The sequence below is a fragment of the Artemia franciscana genome, chromosome 10, assembly GCF_032884065.1.
Source record: "Artemia franciscana chromosome 10, ASM3288406v1, whole genome shotgun sequence".
Lineage (NCBI taxonomy): Eukaryota > Metazoa > Arthropoda > Branchiopoda > Anostraca > Artemiidae > Artemia > Artemia franciscana.
This window is the reverse complement of record NC_088872.1, coordinates 45,306,565-45,326,292: the sequence shown is the minus strand read 5'-3', so window position 1 is coordinate 45,326,292 and position 19,728 is coordinate 45,306,565. Positions and strand designations below refer to the sequence as shown.

The following is a 19,728-nucleotide window of genomic DNA, read 5'->3' as shown; positions in this document are numbered from 1 at the left end:
GTTATGCTTTAATCTTCAGAGCGGGTAGCTATGCTCTCATTTGAGGCTTACTCTTATTTGAGCTTATTCTTGTCGTTTTATATTTTCTTAATTATTCATTTTAATTTCTGTTTGCTTTTAGGATTAATCTATTCATTTTTAGCAATATCTGTAACAGTACCAATTCAAAAAATAATGAGGGGGGGGGGGTAAATAATTAATTTTCAAAATCAATGGGAGGGAGATTTTTTCTCCTTGGAAGTACCAAAAAGATATTTTTCAACGAAAATACAAGAAGATATGTGTTGGGAATCTTGGAGGATGCCCCCCTTACCCACCCCCTTTGGTGCTATTGATCCTTTGTCTTTACCTTTCTGGGCTTTATCCTATACTTAGGAATAAGAATTTTAGTGATATTCGGGTGGCCTATTTCCATTTTTGCAAATATCTTCTTTATCTTCCTATTTGGTATAGGACTACAAAATTTTAATAAATAAGTTTCACCTCCCGAATTTTACTGAAAAGCTGACTGGTTTACACAAAAAGATTTCGGAAACAGCGTATCGGCGATTGTCGCCTCATCATGGCTTAATTCGTTTTTATTATTAACATTATTTATTTAATGTTATTGTCGTTTAATTAGTTTTGGTGATTTATTGTTGTTTTTTTATTTTGTGTGTGTGTGTGTAATGTTATTGTCGATTTTCGCTTGTATTTAGTCCACTATTTATATTTTTATGTAAGTGGGTTATGAGTAAATATATAATATTGTAAAGCGGATACCTAAAATAAGCTATGTAACTGGTAGTTTTTACACAGAGTCCTCAAACTGATACCTTTCAGTTGCACCTCTGACATTTCCTTCAGCGAACCCTGCTAAACTAAAGGAATTACAATTTCTACTATATACAAAATTTATGGAAAGGTTCAATATTGTCATTTTAAGAACATCAACTCTTTCAGAGGCTCAATACGTCAATTTTCAAGAGAGAGGTAATATCTGCAAAGGTCTATTGACCAGAGTTAAAAAACGTGCTGAGTTTCACCGTCAAGGGACACAATATTGTCATTTTAAGAACATCAACTCTTTCAGAGGCTCAATACGTCAATTTTCAAGAGAGAGGTAATATCTACAAAGGTCTATTGATTGACCAGCGTTAAAAAACGTGCTCAGTTTCACCGTCAAGGGACACAATATTGTCATTTTAAGAACATCAACTCTTTCAGAGGCTCAATACGTCAATTTTCAAGAGAGAGGCAATATCTGCAAAGGTCTATTGACCAGCGTTAAAAAACATGCTGAGTTTCACCGTCAAGGGACACAATATTGTCATTTTAAGAACATCAACTCTTTCAGAGGCTCAATACGTCAATTTTCAAGAGAGAGGTAATATCTGCAAAGGTCTATTGACCAGCGTTAAAAAACGTGCTGAGTTTCACCGTCAAGGGACACAATATTGTCATTTTAAGAACATCAACTCTTTCAGAGGCTCAATACGTCAATTTTCAAGAGAGAGGTAATATCTTCAAAAGGGCTTTTGACCAGCGTTAAAAAACGTGCTGAGTTTCACCGTCAAAGTTGAAGAGCTTACGTTAAAATCCGGAATTTTTGACACATTACACAATTGAGAAATTCCTTTAAATGGTTGGTCCAAATTTCAAAAGTATATAACTCTCGAAGGTCAAGGTAAATCAAAGCTTTGAATCCAAGCATGGCAAAATCTACAAAAATTTGGCACGTCATGACTGCAAATAGTGTTGGGCTTATGCTCTGAGGTTACTGCCCCTTTATTCTTGGAAAAAATAGTTTTGGGCAGTTTTCCCAGATTTTTTTCTAGCGAATCGGTGGTCATAGAGTAGTTAATGAAATAGAAACAGGGAGTTTTGGAAGGTGAGTAACTGTGACAGACTTCACCTGGAAATAAATGTTGAAGAGGTCAAACAGTACGCGGTGACGAACTATGAGCAAGGAGCGACGCAGCTAAATAGTAACCAAATCTCTAAATTACGGAATTTTGCTACCAATAGCTATACCAAAAGAATCATCTTTTTATCTTGATTCCAAATATACAAGAATCACCAAGTTTAGTTTTACCCATTAAAGGTTGCGAGCTTGTGAAAATGTGCCTGATTTTTGAAAAGAGGGGAACATTCTTTAAAAGTCAAAGAATCTTAATGAAAACCACCATAAGATTCAGCGTATCAAAGAACCATGCTGTAGAGGTTTCAAGTCCTATCTCCAAAAATGTGGAATTTAATTTTTTAAATGCCAAAAGAAGGATTACGGATGCGTGTTTAATTGTTTTTTTTTATTATTAAAAGAACATCAGGAGAGAAGTTATTTGAACCGAAAGTTAAAGCTCTACTACCCTTTTCAAGCAACCAAAAAGATTGGAGGGCAACTAGCCTCCTCCCACGCCCGTTTTTTCCCAAAATCTTCCGACCAGAATCTAAAGATATCCATTTTGTTTAGCATTGTTGAAACGTCCAACAACTGTGCCATTGAAGATAACGTAATCCCCACAGCCCCTGGGGAAAGGTCTTTAAGTCATAAAATTTGCCCATTGCTTACGTTTAGTATGTGGTATTGGGAGCTGTGTATACATTGTTTGGGTGGGGCGCGGGTGAATTTTTGGCTGGGAGGATTTTCCACGGGGAAATTTTCGGGGGGGGGGTGAACTTTTCAGGGAAAATTTTGCACTGGGGGAATTTGCCGGAATTCCTATATGAAATTCTTTGTAATAATTTTACTTTCTCTTTGCTGACTCAGTTTTACGTGTGAAGATGTTAAGGGTAATTGTCTGCAGTAAATTTTTACCGGGATTGAATTGTCTAGAAGATCTGTCTGTGGGGGGGGGGCTCTTTTGGACATTTGGCTCTTTACGCTAAAGTTTGGATTTTGTCCCAAATGTTTAATAACGACTCTGGAAACACAAGGATTATCTAATTAGAGCAATAAGTAGCATTTTTTAAAGTACTAAAAAGTTAAGGGTGAAGAGCGTGATGTTGAGGAGGGGGACAACCCCATCATATACGTAATAATTTCTGTTAATTTTAAATTTTAATGTTGCTCCTTACTTTTAGTTGAAAAAAACTTGATTTTCCTATTTATCTTAAATAAAAGCAAAACTCAGGATCCAGAACCTAACATAAGCATTTATTTTTTATTTTATAAGCATTTAATATTTTTGTCATAAGTATTTTAATGAGAGATAATCATTATCTTCAGTCAGAAATCTCTTGATTTAAAAAAAATATAATTGCGATCAAGTTGTAAGGCTTTTAGGTTTTGTCAAATGTGGCCCTCCACCCCATCTACAGCATATGCAAAAAAATTTATCGCCAAAAACGTTTTTAAAATACCACACTACTCGAATTGAAGAATATACCATTTAACATACTTATTTAACTGAAGTTCAAAAATCGTTGTTTCGTTCTTAGCTTTCGCTCCCAGAAAAAAAGCATTGAGCTAAATGAATGTAGGAAGCTACCATGTCAATTGCAGTTAATATCACGTGCTTTAGGCTGGCGATAATATTTATTGTGAAAACTTAGACCTACTCAAAATTGTATTTTTAATTTTAAGTTCAGTTAAATTTTAAGTTCAGTTAAATTTTAAGTTCAGTTAAATTTTAAGTTCAGTTAACTGAAATTGTCTCGAAATTACAGCTTTACTGCCCAAGAAGCAAGTACGGTAATAAATCTTAAAGCGGAGGGAAATTATGCAATGATTGTAGTTATGTCGTTATTTGTGCAAAGAATAATTTAAAAACCTAGTTTTTCTTACCAAAATAAAGTGCAAAGTTGTAGCTCAAAACGAAAAAAGATTTTGATTTGCCAATTATGCAAGATATATCTACAAAGCTAGCTCAAATAGAATCACTCGTGGTATTTTACTATATCTGACGGTTTTGAAAATTAAGCACTTTACTAAAAACGACAAACGACAGAGCAAGGAATGTCAGAAATTTCTATGACTAACCTGCATTAAATAAAAGCTAATAACACAAAAGGTAAGTCCCTTGATAGTCTTATTTTTTTCTGCAGCTATAATTCTCTTGAAAACTCAAGCAAGCTCATTTTCCAGTATAGGGCTAGTTTTTAGAATTATGTAAATCTATAATTATGGATTACTACTACTACTACTAATAACTCACTGCAGCACCAAGCCGCCTGAGGCCAACACAGCCACGCACGCTCCTCCTCCAACCTAATCTATTTAAAGCCTCCCTCTTTACACCCTCCCAGGAAGTTCCCATTTCCTTTAAATCTTTATTTATGACATCCTCCCAACCCAGACAAGGACGACCTGCTTTCCGTGTAGCCCTAGACGGTTGGCCAAAAAGGACAATCTTCGGTAATCTGTCATCCTTCATCCGTAGAACGTGGCCTAGCCATCTCAACCTTTCTTTCATTATAGCCCCAGAAAGCGGGATTGAACCACACTTTTCGTACAACCTACTGTTTGAAATACGGTCAGTCAGCCGGGTACCCAGAACAATCCGTAGGCAATTTCTCTGGAAAAGATCTAGTAAATTTTCATCTGCTTTTCGGAGTGCCCATGCTTCAGAGCCATATTTGACCACTGTCATCACTGTAACTTCCAATATTCTAATCTTGGTATGTAGACTTATCTTTCTATTCTTCCAAACTTTTTTTAACTGTGAAAAAACACCCTGAGCTTTAGCTATTCTACTTTTAACATCTTCACTGCTCCCACCATCTTTACTAATAATGATCAATCTTTTCGTTACCTAATGTCACCTGTTCATCTTCACTTATTCCTAGCCTTAGTGACTTAGTCTTCTTAACATTAATTTTCAAGCCTATTTTAGCACCCTGAACTCGTAAAACCCCTAAAAATTCATTCATTTTGCTCACACTTTCATCTAATATGCTTCCTGATTTAATACAAAACCAGTTGCTAACCTCATTTCCTACCTTAACCGCAGCAGTATTATTCTCGTACATAGCGCAAATCACTTTAATGTATTTTTCTGGTATACCATATAACGATAAGACCTTTGTTAACGCTTTTCTATCAACAGAATCGAAAGCTTGCTCATAATCGATAAAACTAAGGACCAAAGGTGTTTGACAACGAAGGGACTTCTCAATTATTAACCTAAGAGTGAAAACATGGTCGACACATCCTCTACCTTTTCTAAAACCGCATTGTTCTTCCCTTAAAACTTTGTCTACAGCATGTCTCAGTCTAAAAAGTATCATATTACTCAGTAATTTGCTACCTACAGAGACCAGACTAATGCCTCGATAATTACGACACTCGCTCTTGTCACCTTTCTTATACAGTGGTTTAATTAAGGTTTTCCTAAAATCATTGGGTACTTCCCCTTTTTCAAAAATCATGTTCATAATCTTCAGTAGCTTATTCCTAACCTCGGAGCCACCATATTTAAGAAAGTCATTAATCATACTATCAACACCTGGGGCCTTATTATTTTTTAATCCTTTTAGTACTGTTGCTAATTCTTCCTCACTAAACAAATGTATATATCTATAAATCTAAAAATTCTATTTTTACGTAAGATATAGGTTATTAAATTATAAAATACAGATAATAAAAAAAAACAAGTTTGTTTTCAATTGAAAGTAAGTAGCAACATTAAAACTTAGAACGAGTAGAAATTATCACGTATATGTAGGGGGCTGGACCCTCCTCAATACCTCACTCTTCAGCTAAATTTTTTTTAGTACTTTTAAAAAAGCGTCTTAATGTTCCAATTAAACGGCCCTTGTGTTTCAGGAGTCATTCTTAAAGAATTGTTGCAAAATTCAAATTTTAGCGTAGAGACCGGCGTGTTGGAGAGGGTGCAACTCCCTTCATATTCCTGATAATTTCTGTTCATTTTAAGTTTTAATGTTGCTCCTTACTTTCAGTTGAAAAACCTGTTTTTTTATTTAATTTCTGATCTGTTATAAATAATACCAGAAAATGCATTTTGTTCGCTATATATTTATATATATATATATATATATATATATATATATATATATATATATATATATATATATATATATATATATATATATATATATATATATATATCTATCTATATATATAAAAATAAGTTGTCTGTGGATGGATGGATGGATGTGTCAGGTGACGTCACCTGAAAAAACTGGATCAGGTGACGTCAAAACTGAAAAAACTAAAAAAAGGCAAAAACTACAAAAAAAACTAAAAACTAATAAAAAAAATAAAAAAGCTAAAAAACTAAAAAAACTATAAAGGTAAAAACCAATAAAAAACTAAAAAAAAAAAACTGAAAAAACTAAAAAAAGGCAAAAACTACAAAAAAAACTAAAAACTAATAAAAAAAGTAAAAAAGCTAAAAAACTAAAAAAACTAAAAAAAAACTAAAAAAAGGTAAAAAACTAAAAAAAATAAAAAATAAAAAAAAACTAAAAAAAAGGAAAAAACTGAAAAATAAGCTAAAATAAAGGTAAAAACCAATAAAAAACTAAAAAAAAAGGAAAAAACTAATAAATGACGACACTCAAAGAGAAAGCGACCAGGACAAAAGGAATGTTCGATTAGCAATCAACAAAGCACAGGGACACAGGGAGTATAAATGACGACCAGGACATAAGTAAAAAAAAAACTATCTATATATATAAAAATAAGTTGTCAAACTAAAAAAAGGCAAAAACTACAAAAAAAAACTAAAAACTAATAAAAAAGCTAAAAAACTAAAAAAACTAAAAAAAAGGCAAAAACTACAAAAAAAACTAAAAACTAATAAAAAAAAAAAAAAAGCTAAAAAACTAAAAAAACTAAAAAAACTAAAAAAAGGTAAAAAACTAAAAAAACTAAAAACTAAAAAAAACTAAAAAAAAGGAAAAAACTGAAAAATAAGCTAAAATAAAGGTAAAAACCAATAAAAAACTAAAAAAAAACTGAAAAAACTAAAAAAAGGCAAAAACTACAAAAAAACTAAAAACTAATAAAAAAAGTAAAAAAGCTAAAAAACTAAAAAAACTAAAAAAACTAAAAAAACTAAAAAAAGGTAAAAAACTAAAAAAAATAAAAAATAAAAAAAAACTAAGAAAAAAGGAAAAAACTGAAAAATAAGCTAACATAAAGGTAAAAACCAATAAAAACTAAAAAGAAAAAAAGGAAAAAACTAAAAAAAATTTTCATCTAAAAAACTAAAAAAAACTAAAAAAGGTAAAAACTAAAAGAACTAAAAAAGAAAAAAATAAATGACGACACTCAAAGAGAAAGCGACCAGGACAAAAGGAATGTTCGATTAGCAATCAACAAAGCACCGGGACATAGGGAGCATAAATGACGACCAGGACATAAGTAAAAAAAAAATTAACAAAACTAAAAAGAAGGTAAAAACTACAAAAAAACTAAAAAGAAAAAAAAACTAAAAACTAATAAAAAAACTAAAAAATCTAAAAATCTAAATAAACTAAAAAAGAAAAAAAAAGGAAAAAAATAAAGGAGAAAAACAAAACTAAAAAACGAATGTATATACAGACCGGTACACCGGGATACAAATGACGACCGGGACACAGGGAATATAAATGACGACCGGGACACAGGGACACAACTACAACGGGGACACCGGGGGAAACAGGGGGATATAAATGACGACCGGGACAAAAAAACTAAAAAGAAAAAAAAACTAAAAACTAATAAAAAAACTAAAAAATCTAAAAATCTAAATAAGCTAAAAAAGAAAAAAAAAGGAAAAAAATAAAGGAGAAAAACAAAACTAAAAAACGAATGTATATACAGACCGGGACACCGGGATACAAATGACGACCGGGACACAGGGAATATAAATGACGACCGGGACACAGGGACACAACTACAACGGGGACACCGGAGGAAACAGGGGGATGTAAATGACGACCGGGACACCGGGACAGGGAATGGTCGATTAGCAATCACCATCAACAAAGCTCAAGGGCAATCATTAGAATCATGAGGTATAGATCTGAATACAGATTGTTTTCCCATGGACCATTATATGTTGCATGTTCAAGAGTCGGTAAACCTGACAATCTATTTATATGCAAAGACAATGGGACAGCAAAGAATGTTGTATATTCGCAAGTTTTACGTAGTTAAAACCATATATATATATATCTATCTATATTCACAGGTGGGACATAGGGACACAACTACAATGGCGCGTAACTATTATGGCGCGTAACGACTTACGCGCGCGGGGGGGCTTGGGGGGGGCGCGAAGCGCCCCCACTAACTAGGTGTTGGGGTGGCGCGAAGCGCCACCCCAACAGCTAGTATATATATATATATATATATATATATATATATATATATATATATATATATATATATATATATATATATATATATATATATATATATATATATATATATATATATATATATATATATATATATATATATATAAGGAAACTAATATTTTCGTTGAAGAGATCTCCTATTTTATAGCCATAAAGTTTGTCTAAAGTCCGTTTAAAATTATCCAGTGGCGGCCATAACCAGATATCGGGGTAGGGGAATGAAGTGATGGCTCTGTTACTAACCGCCTATAAATTTTTTTCTATTCTTTTTTTTATTCCTATACTCACGGCGCCAGTTACGTAAGGGTATCTAATATGCCGCTATTCATTTGTCTCCCTTTAAGGTGAATTTTTTTAATATAGCCCCCACCAAAATGAAATGGGACTCCTCCAAATTTAAAATCGGGCTATGATCCTTGTTTAATGGGAAAGATTACCAGATTTTTGAATAGCCACATTATCCTATGATATTCTTATCGGAAAGGGCGAGTCTCGTTAAATTCAAAGTCAGTAAAATAACTAACTTAGTTTTTGTAAAATACGAGAACTAGTGTTTGGCTGTTTGACCGTCCTTGAATGTTGTCTTAAAAACCCGACTTTTGGTCCAGTTTAGCCGGTTTTATTTCTAACTATTATTATTTGTTAATATACAGATGAGCTTTCGATGCATCTTCCTCTTTTTATCGTGTCATTGACTTTTGTGGTTCAATAAAAATAGTGTACCTAATGACTCAAAGAATAATTGCAAGGATGTAAACAATGCAAAAAATTTGTCAGAAGAGAATTTTGAACATGTGAAGAAGCAGACAAATTTTGTTAACACCAGACAATTCGATGAAGAAGTTGTAATTTGCCAACAGAGTGAAAGAGTTTAAGTACCTTTCCCGTTAAAAGAAAGCGTTCGATATGTAAAGAAAAATTCAAATTTGATGCGTTTTAAAGTGTTTTTTCGCAATTTTTCTTTGGAATCTTTTCAAACCAATTTCAAAAGGGCATTCGGTACTTATCTGTTTGCATGTACACACTCGAACTGGTACTGAGTTGAAACAACTGAGACGCTTGGGAGATAGATAGGATATATATAATTTGGGCTGTATGTTTACACATTAGGGGGGGAGGTAAGTATAGCGGACGTGCATGCAAAATGTAACCTAGCCTAACTTAGCAAAATACCACCTAAAAGCTTATTAAAATATAGCTACAATGTAGTTTTCCACTGAGTCGAAGCTAATTTTCTCCCTATACAAACAGCAGTAAACCAATTTTTGTCTAATTTTATAGATCCAAATTCTTAAGCATCTACTGGCTAACAGATAAATACTGGGGCTTTTTACAATCGGGGGGGGGGGGGGTAAAAAGTGAAAGCCTCATAGAGGGGCGTGGTTGGTGCTTAATGGCTGACAATTATCATTTTTCTGAATGTTATAAAGCTGAGGTATATTTGCGTAGTGAGGTATATTGTGCAGTGTATGGTCTTGTAAAGATGTATGGTCTAGCAAATCCATGAAAAGAATGTTTTTTTATCAAAAGCTTTAATCACCGAATATTTCTATGAGCGGAAAAAGAGGATATAAAAGGTAATGGATATAAGAAAATGGAATATATATAAGAATGGATATATATAAAAATGGATATATAAGGTAATGGAAAAAGAGGATATAAAAGTGTATGGTCTAGCAAATAGGTGGAAACAGCTGCCTTGTTTTGGCATCACCTGTCTCCTTCTTCTAATTGCAAGTATGGTAGTTTGCAGTAAAAGTAGAAAAAATAGACAAAAGTTTTTAACTAGATTTTTTTCTAAGTAGCCTATTAGCGGAATTATCTTTAATTTAAGATGTCAACTCCATCAAATTCTACAGTATATCCTTTACCCCGTCTAGAAAAAGGTTTTTCCTCTAATGTCGGCCCAAAGAAACCTGAGTTGGAACAATTTTAGTTCTAGCACTAGAAATGTAACTCTTATATTTCTCGACATCATCTCCAGATGATGTCGATATCAAATTATCCTTTTGATATCAAATTATCCTTTTGATATCAATTTGATATCCTTTTGATATCAAATTGATATCCTTTTGATATCAAATTAAGGAAACTTGGCTTGTATCCCGATACCACGAAGTATCAACTTTAGAGTATTTATACTCATGTTCAAGTTTTTAGTGCCTTTTTGAGGGTTCGAAACAAAGCTTTTACAAGCCATTTCTATCTTACTTTTACTTTCCATTTCCGTTTGTGATTATGGTGAGTTTTGTTCGGGATTTCATTTTCTGCGTTTAGGACTGAGGCACAGAAACAGTGTCACATGTACCTTCTAGACTTGAATAGTTTTCACATTGCTAAAGAAATCCGTGGTTACCCTTTGCTCCTTTCTTAGTAATGATAAAAAAAAGTTACCCCGTGCCAAAAAAATTAATTTTTGTTTTAACGCTGATTCATGCTCCTTAAAGAGATTATGAAAATGTATTGCATCAGTTTTTTATTGAAAAGTTTATCCACTATTCTGAGAATTTTGAAGGGCTGATGACTTCATTGTTGCAGGTTGTTGCTCCTTTGTCGGTTGCACACCAGAAAAAAAGGATAATGATCAAATTTGACCGTTGGAATCTCCAATCCCTCCATCACTCACACACAGGCACACAAACATCACTACGAACCTTTAAATAAAAATGTAGGCATGATGAATTTTTCTGATGAATGATGAAAATGAATTTTTCTTATGAATTCCTCATCACGAACCTTTAAATAAAAATGCAGGCATGATGAATTTTTCTGAAATGAAAGCAAGCAAAGATTTTTGGTTTTTATTGTTAGAAATCACGAAGTGGTTCTGTAGCTCCAACTATATCTAATTCTTCTGCCTTTTCCCAGCCATTTTCAGTTGTTTTTTTTTTTTTTTTTTTCAGAAAAGCAAACGCCTAGTTTGCATGTTGCTTTGTTGGACACTGGCCCCTCATACATCCCCTTGCCCGTCCCAACAATAAAGATTTGTATGTTGACAAATGACCATTTATCATATCTAGGCCTCCTTATCGGCATCTCTATCCACCAAACTCGTAGTCTTTTAACCACTCCTGTTTCTCGCCAAATACCTACCTCACATGCTCGAAATGTTTCTGAGAATCATTTTAATCATTTTGACATCGCTAGTCTTTACAGCGCTTTCGTGCTACCTCGTGTCCAGTATATTATACCTTTTTGAAAAATATTCACTAAAACTTATGAAGCAACAATCCGTTCAACCTTTTCCTGTTTCGATAAATATTTTCCTCATATACCACTACGGACACAACTCGACATTCACTAAATAGCTTACTAGACCCTGATATACCGTTTACAAAATTTTGTGAAAAAAAAGCAAGAAAAGAAAATAGCAGGTCACCCGTAGTGTTCTTGTTTAACCTTTAACTGAGCTGTTGAATTTCTTTTTTTGCCTTTTATTACGCTAAACTTAAAAATATCCGCTTATTTGTTCTGTTTTTTGTTTTTTTTTTTTTGTCCTCCATTTCTTTCGTCTCTTTGTTGACGCGGTTTCAAATAAATTGAAAAACATTAAAGATAGGCTGTTGGCAGCATAAAAAGGCAAAAAGTTATAAATTCATAGTAGATACAAAACAAATCAAAAATGGAAGCATAAATAAATGAAAATAAAACCTAAATATAGAAAGGAAGCTAAGCTTTAAGTTGACAGCTTTTCAACTCTTCGCCTCTTTAAAAGAAGATTGCGATCAGCTTTTTCAGCCAGTCTTTTTTCGGAGGTATTGAGCACGAAAAGATCGAGTCGATTGTCCACTATACTTCGAAATCAATTTCTTCTCGACGATTTTCATCTTACTATATATGCACTCATCTTGGCCGATGTTACAGGAGTAGTTTTTACACAAAGTGAAAACGCGCTATAAATTAAAGGCAACCTGAGTCTGTTCGTAGTCGCTATACAAAACAGCAAACTCAATAACGGTTCCATCACCCTTTCAAATCGTTGTAAAAAGTTCCGTTTCAGCTTCAAACCTTTGAATTGATTTTTCGTTATAGGAAATTAATAGCAGAGAAAGTGACAATGTGAAGATTAAAAATTTACCAGTTTTTAAATGCAGTATGGACCAGCTCTTTTATTTTCTTTTATGAAAGTGCCTGGTCATTGACTACGATTCCCCAGACTTCCCTGAGCTACATGATGTGAATGAAGAAAAGGTCGTTTGCCAGTCCTATTTTATCGCAAATCTTCTACGAAGCTGTTGGTGACGATAATACCGTGTAAGCTCACTCCTTAACCAGAAAGGAAAATTTTAATCAGATATGGTGTTTTCGTGAACATTATCTTCTTCCAAAACTAACCGCTTGTTCGTCGGGAGTACAACATCATTACCAACAGACTCTTTGATGACAGTCAGAATGGCTTTCATTAAACGTCACTCACAAATAATGCCCTTCCTTATAGTCTGTCCTTCACGTTAAGAAAGCTTGACATAGACGTAGGGAAGGGGGCAGCTGCCCCCTAGAACTTAAAATTTACACGAGATATTAACAAAACTTTTCGCATGTTGGAACTCTTCTGTCGGATGTTCACTGGTAGATGGTCGAAAAGGCTAGAAATAAACAGAAATTTCAAAATATCGTTTCTGATGTCGATATTTAATATCGATTTTTGGTCCCATATATAGATACATCAATTTTTGATGTTTAATATCGCCCAACTTAAACTTTTGAATTGGATTCTTAGAGCAAGAAGCTGTTATCTAACCGTAATGTGGTTTGTGTCAATCCCTTTTTTGGTGTTTAGGTTTTCTGGAAACTTGAAGTAGGATAGTTGCAGTGGCGTAGCTCTGGCAATTTCATGGGGGGAAGAGGGGTCCATATCCGGATAGTCAAGGGGCATGGGCTATATAATACTTTTTTCTTCAAACTGTTGGGGTCAGCTTCCCCCTTGCCCCTCCCCCGCGAAAAGACGCTATAATATTATATTATAGTATTGTAGGAAGATAATAAGAATATTAATCCAAGAATATTAATGTTGAAGCTAATTGATTGTTTATGATTTGTTGATTTTTGGTAATTATTGATGAATGAAGATTTCAAAACTTAAGATAGAACTTCCTGGCGATTTGAATTTTTGTGAACTACTCATATAACTTCATCCTCCCCCCATCCATCACAGAATCGGCTGCTCCTCCTCCCCCTAGAAAATATGCAGCCTATCACCATGGAGCTCGGAAAAGCGAATAATTTTATTATGAATACGAGAAGTGCGAAAAAGTCCAAACGAGCAATGGGATTAAAAAGGCCATCGAGCTTTGATTTGGTTTTTGCATCAAGAATATCTAAATATGCCATTTCCCTCAGCAGTGCCATAACTGTCAAAAGTTCTATAGAGATTCGAACCACTATAATCTGGTAGACTACCTGATTTTTCACAGACCTCTAGTAAAGAGCCTGCCTTCAACATCATTTTTGCTCTTACAAAACAAAGTGATGCCCTCCTACAACCTGGTAAAACATTTATCGCATTCTTTTAATACACCTAACATGTTATATGCTAAGGAGTTTGATTCACGACATTGCTCCTGTCACTGTGTGGTCTTTGCATCTGCTGTGTCAAAGATTCTTTCTAATTTTCTTAGTAATATGAGTTTGTGTATCCTCAAAGTAACCTACTTATGTTGCTTAAAAAATCTTGCCCTTGAAATGACATCTTCATCAATTCAAACTTTCTGCAATCCTCTTAGTTTCTTTTGTGCTTCATATCATAAACGTCTCACTACAAACTGGAACATTCCCGGGCACCTTAAAAGAAGCGAAAGTGATCCCACTGTATAAAGGAGGTGTGAAGTCGAATAAACAGAACTGGAGACTTATTTAAATCCTTCCATTATGCTCTAAGATAATAGAAAAAATTGTGCACCATTGTTTGTATGATTTTTTGACAGGAAAAGCTTCTTTCCGAAACACAATTTAGATTCAGGAAGAATCTAGCATCATCTACAGAAATTCAATTACTGATATAAGCACTATCATATTCTCATTAGTTGTTGATACGTTGCCATAAAGATCGTGGTAGTCTTTAAAGTTTTTGGAACACATAAGATCACGAATGTTGGCGTTCAGTAAACGGGCACTGTGATTTACTCTTTCCACTTCAATACAGTGACTGCAATTTGGATTTTCATCATAAAATGGCTAAATACGAATTTTTTCCGGCCTGTTCTGACTGTAGTGTGAGAATTATAGATACAGGATACAATTTTACAAACTCTAATAGTTTGGTTTTCTAATTCTTGAGAGCCTTCTGCGAACAAAACGAAGATGATACATATAGTCATATCTCATTACAAGGAATTAGTCTCAGAATCAATCATCAATAGCGTTGATTTAGAGCTCAATAACAAATTTTAAGGAGAGCCAGGTGGGTTTTTAAAAGGAGTTTTGTTGAAATATCCCATAGAAATTTTCCTAAATTGCATCATACTAATTGAAGTTTCACCTCCTTACTAATAAGTTTTAGGTTTATTTTGTCGCGGGATCCTGTTATTTAATTTCGTTTTAAGACGACAGATAACAAAAATTGTAGGCAATTCGTATTGCTGTTAGAGCATAATGGACAAAATTTAGGCCCCTTTTATCTACTATGAGCATCTTATATCTAAATTCTTTACTGCCACTGTAGGATAAAGATAATGGCTGGCAAGCAATTAATGACCCCCAATGGTTTTAAAGAAATAATGAAATAAAGAAATAATATAATGATTCTGGTTGTGGCACCAGTTTCAAACACCTAAAAATAGCATACGATTGAAATAAAAATTACACTAGTGAAATAGCCATGTCCAAATCTTTAGCTGATGTTTACAGTCCCCTCCCCAGATGAATTAAAGAGAAAGTTATGTTTTCTAATTAGTAGGAGTGACGAGTGTCCTTTTTTCAAAGGGCTATTACATGAGCCAGTGATCGAAGAATTCAGTGGCAACCCAACGGAAAAAAAATATCCAAAAATCTGTCTTAAGAACAAAAAAGATCAAACCAAACAACATGCTGTTTTATTTTCTTTTGTGCTGCAAAATAGCAATTTAGGACCAAATAGGACTAAAATACCAGAAAAAAGCAAATAGTGAAAGAGCTGATTATTTTTTCAAACTTAAGATCCTTAACAGGAGGTTAGTCTGATTGATCTAAAATGGCAGATTCCATATTTCACCCTAAAATGGCTCTAGTCAGACGGAACGCTCAAGTCTTTTCTTCGTAAGGAGTCATCTATCTTCAATAGTGTTCATTTTTAGATAAGAAAATGATCACTTTCTATTCCTTTGAATTCCTCTCGATGAGAGTTTTTCTTATAAATTCCACATTGATTCTCCGAGTTAGTTAAAATTTAAAAAAGGTTAAAATTTCCAGGAACACGGGCATTTTACGTAAACAGAAGCCCATTTTCCCCGGATCTATCCATCGGCTGCAAAAAAAAGATATGGGACTAAGAAAGCGACGAAAATATTTTTTCCTGATGGACTCAAAACTTATATCCTGAATTCCATTGGCCAACAGACTACAGTGCGCAAGAAAGATAAAAAAAAATTCCCGATATAAAAAAGTGCCAAAATAATGTTTTTCCAAACAGCTTGAAGCCTATACCCAAAAGTTTGTGGACCCTTTTTACAAAAAAATTAGATTGGGAAGACAGGTCCCTAAAAAATAAGCAAAAACTTTTCATTTTGATTGGTTTTAAACGCAAATGTGACCTGAACTTGCTCCTGATTCCAAGTCATAAGTCTGAGCTACAAAAACAAAACAAATGTCATGAAGACAAAAACATGAAACTGGTTTTGGCTCTATTGATTTCCGAAGTATGTAAAACAAAACAAAAACACTTGTTAATTAATATTTGAATCCAGTATTAAATAAAGATGTTAAGGCTTTAGCAGTGATAATGTCGCAACAACCCAAAAAGAACAAAAATTAAAATGGATAAGTTCAGTTCTTGTTTCCATTTAGCACCAATTATGTCAATATTTATCTATTATCTAATAGCTTTCGCATTTGGATTATATTAGAAGTGAAAAAAAGGCAATTTATTGTACAATAAAAGATGGAAATCTATTTGAATATCCTGCAAGTGATAACTAAGGGATTTACTTGAGAACAAATTTTAGACCGTCCCTGGCTAATAAGTTTTGCAAATAATTACAGAGAAGTGTAACGTAAGAGAAGTTATTACTTATCCCGTTGCTGAACTTTCTTATCTGATAACTTACGAATGGAGTCAAGGTGGATCTGATGACATACAAAGCAACCGGCTTTTAGGACCGAAAATCAATTGTAGAAGCGAAAGAAATTTTGTATCTTGTAAATATTCTATCTACATATTCTACAGATATTCATCTACGGACATATCTACAGATATTCTATCTATTCTATCTCTTTGTGTCTTTGTAGATATTCTAGGAATACCTACAAGAATGGTGAAATAAATGGAAAAAAGAGAACAATGAATCGAAGATTTGCAACAACCATAGCTACCACTGCAGAGGATAAGCCTATTCCAAAATTTGATACTTTTTGCCATGTCAAACCTGCTATAGGCAATGGAGTATTCTTGATCCCCAAGCGGGATTAATGGGACGAATTACCAAGAAATTCAATAAATTCAGTTATGAACGTCTTGCTCCTCAAGAGTTTGTTCACATTCCAAAAGGTTGATATTCTTGTCATGAAATTGGTCACAAAGCTGCGGATTGTCGTGATACACCTGTCTGTTTGAGATGTAGGTCCTCTAAGCCAAGTCAGTGTTGACCATGCACTTCAAGGATGTTCTGTGCATCATGTGGGGTTTGTTTCCCACAGGGTAAAATTTCCCAGGATCTGCAGAAAAAGACCCGAGTAACACCTGAGCCTGAGCTTGGGTCAAGCTGGGGAGCTGAATCTGCGCTCTTGAGATATAAATGGTAATTTATGCTTGCAACACAAATTAACATTTATAAATTAACCAGTATTGGTAATTATCTTGTTCTTTTAAATCAAATGATTTTCAAGCAGGAAGCTTTTCCATCATCTTTCAGCATCGATGACTTGATAACTATTCCTGAGAAAGAAATGTCGACAAATCAGTACTCTTTGTTCCACCCTATAAGCATATCTACTACTCTCTCCAAAATTTTCGACCTGATTTTAATCGACGAGCTGATGCATGAACGTTATGCCCCTCCACATTAGCTCAATCTTTCCCCAAGACTTAGGATGCTCGGAGGCTCTCAGAGCAGTGGTGACTGCTTAGTCGATACATACAATAGCAGTGAAATGGTTATCTTGGTTGGATATTATGTCCGTCGGGTGTCCGGTTCACTGATACATGTTAACATGCTTTATTTTGCAGCAAAAAGGGGATCTGAATACGCCTGTCATTATTTCTGTGTGAGAAATGCACTCAAGGTTGAAAATTTGCCTTAAGCTGCCTCTTGACAAATACAGTCCTTCCCCGCAATGTGATAAACTTATTGATGTTTTTAAAGCCCCAGGCAGGGAGCTGTTTCCTCTCCAATACTCATCAGTATTACCCTCAAGATCTTCAAGCTCACTCATTTTGTATCCAGCTTGGTCCTAACCACTCTTTTGCTCCTTACGCTGACGACATTTTGAATACCAACAGGTTCTTAGAAAGATTTTCAATACTTCCGAAGTATTAAGCTTAAGATGCGTTTGCACAGATTTTGATTTTAACCCTGAAAAGTCAGAAAAGGTGTTTTTCAGCTGGAAAAACTCGGATCAACTTTATTTAATCCGTTGACAATGAAGTTAAGCCTGTCAAGCAAATGACATATCTGGGACTCCTTACTGGCTCATTTCTTGAATAAACTCTTTAGCTCCCAATATCCCATTTTTAGCACCGTATTTGTATTACATAAGCTTTATTCATCAAAGAAAAGCTTCACCTTAAATGGTCAATACTCGCAATTCTGTACAATACTATTGTTATATTCCTTATTTTTCGCTGTACAACTTTTTCGAAAATATCTACCTTAAACAGAAAAAAAATAGTTGACATGGCTTTATTATCACCAAATAGCTACTTCACCTTCCCCCGTGGACTCAAAATACAAAGCTGATTAAACATTGCAACCTTAAAGAGCCATACACAGCAAATAAAAATCAAATACAGAGTCACAACTCAATAGCTTATAGCCACAATTGGTATAATTTACCTCTACAATATTCAGGTGATTTGTTTTATTAGTTGCATCCTTTATTTGCATGTAATGTTTTTTGTAATATTGATATCATATAATGTATTTTAATTCATATATAAATTACTTCATGTATGTGATGTAATGTGTGTAGTATTCATTTTATGTATATAATATCTATATGTATGTGTGTAATCGTTTATTTGTCGAATACTGTGATTTGTCGTATTTTGTCTAACAAATTTTCTCCTGTTTTTCTTTTTGCTGTTTTTATTTGCTCTGTCATTGTTTTGTTAACACGAAAGGTTATCAATAAATTTATTCATTTATCTGTAATTACATAAAACACAAACAAAGCAGATTCAGCTACTAATAAATAGTTGAAGCCTAAAACAGAAGAAACTATAGCGAATACTCAAGCTAATTTAACAGAAATCATCACAAATAAGAGTACCCCTATCTCCCTTAAGCCCTTTAAAACTACGGTAAGGTAATACTTAATTGATAAGTGACTGTCATAAGTGAAAAAACAGCCAAATTCACATTTAGAATCAACTAATGTTATAATCAGAATATGAATCATACGGAGAATTTGAGTTGAAAATCAGAAAAAACAAAAGAAACAATTAATGTCTAGAAAAAAGTATGAAGCAAAAAAAAAATATAGATGGCTTCAAACTCGGAAGAAAAAAACAAGAAAAAGGAACAAATTAAAAACAAATGGCAGTGCAAGAATTAAAAGTTACGCAATAGGGATATTTGTGATTTTTATGAAACAAAATGCGTCTAGGATATTTCTTTTCTTATCATTTTGACATTGGTAAAGATCAAAAACTGCTGCCGTTTCCTGGAGTTAATATCATCACATTTTAAAGAGCCGATCTATTTTCACATTGTCCAGGAAGCTTGCAGCTAAAAAACTCCTTAAGAGACCTCTGAATTTAAAATTCCAGGGTGCAGTGGAAAACGCCTGTTCCTGCCGCAAGCACGATAGATAAGAATGATCTAGTCTCATGAGTTTGATATGCAGAAAATTTTCATCCATGCCTTCTTCGTTTCGAAATCATACTTTTCAAATGGTTGTAATTTTAATTTTCACGTTGTGTTACAAAACAATATGAAATGCTTATTTCTAAAATACATGCATCATCCCTTATAATTTGCAATCTTGCTCATCAATTATTCAATTACCATAACTGATAAATTGGGCTCTGTGTTTTATTTTTTGTGGACGCAATGAGAGTTGACTGCTCACGGCATCTTCGTTTTCTTT

General features: G+C 33.8%; 1 protein-coding gene across 1 annotated transcript in view; it reads right to left on the bottom strand.

Moving 5' to 3' along the window:
* The window catches only part of LOC136032248 (putative uncharacterized protein DDB_G0271606), a 39,748-nt gene extending 30,893 nt beyond the window's left edge, over positions 1 to 8,855 (bottom strand). The window contains exon 1 of the mRNA XM_065712479.1: positions 8,727 to 8,855. Coding sequence (XP_065568551.1) covers positions 8,727 to 8,747 — 21 coding nt within the window. The 5' untranslated portion in view covers positions 8,748 to 8,855. The remainder of the gene's footprint in view (positions 1 to 8,726) is intronic.
* Positions 8,856 to 19,728: the final 10,873 nt, after the last annotated feature.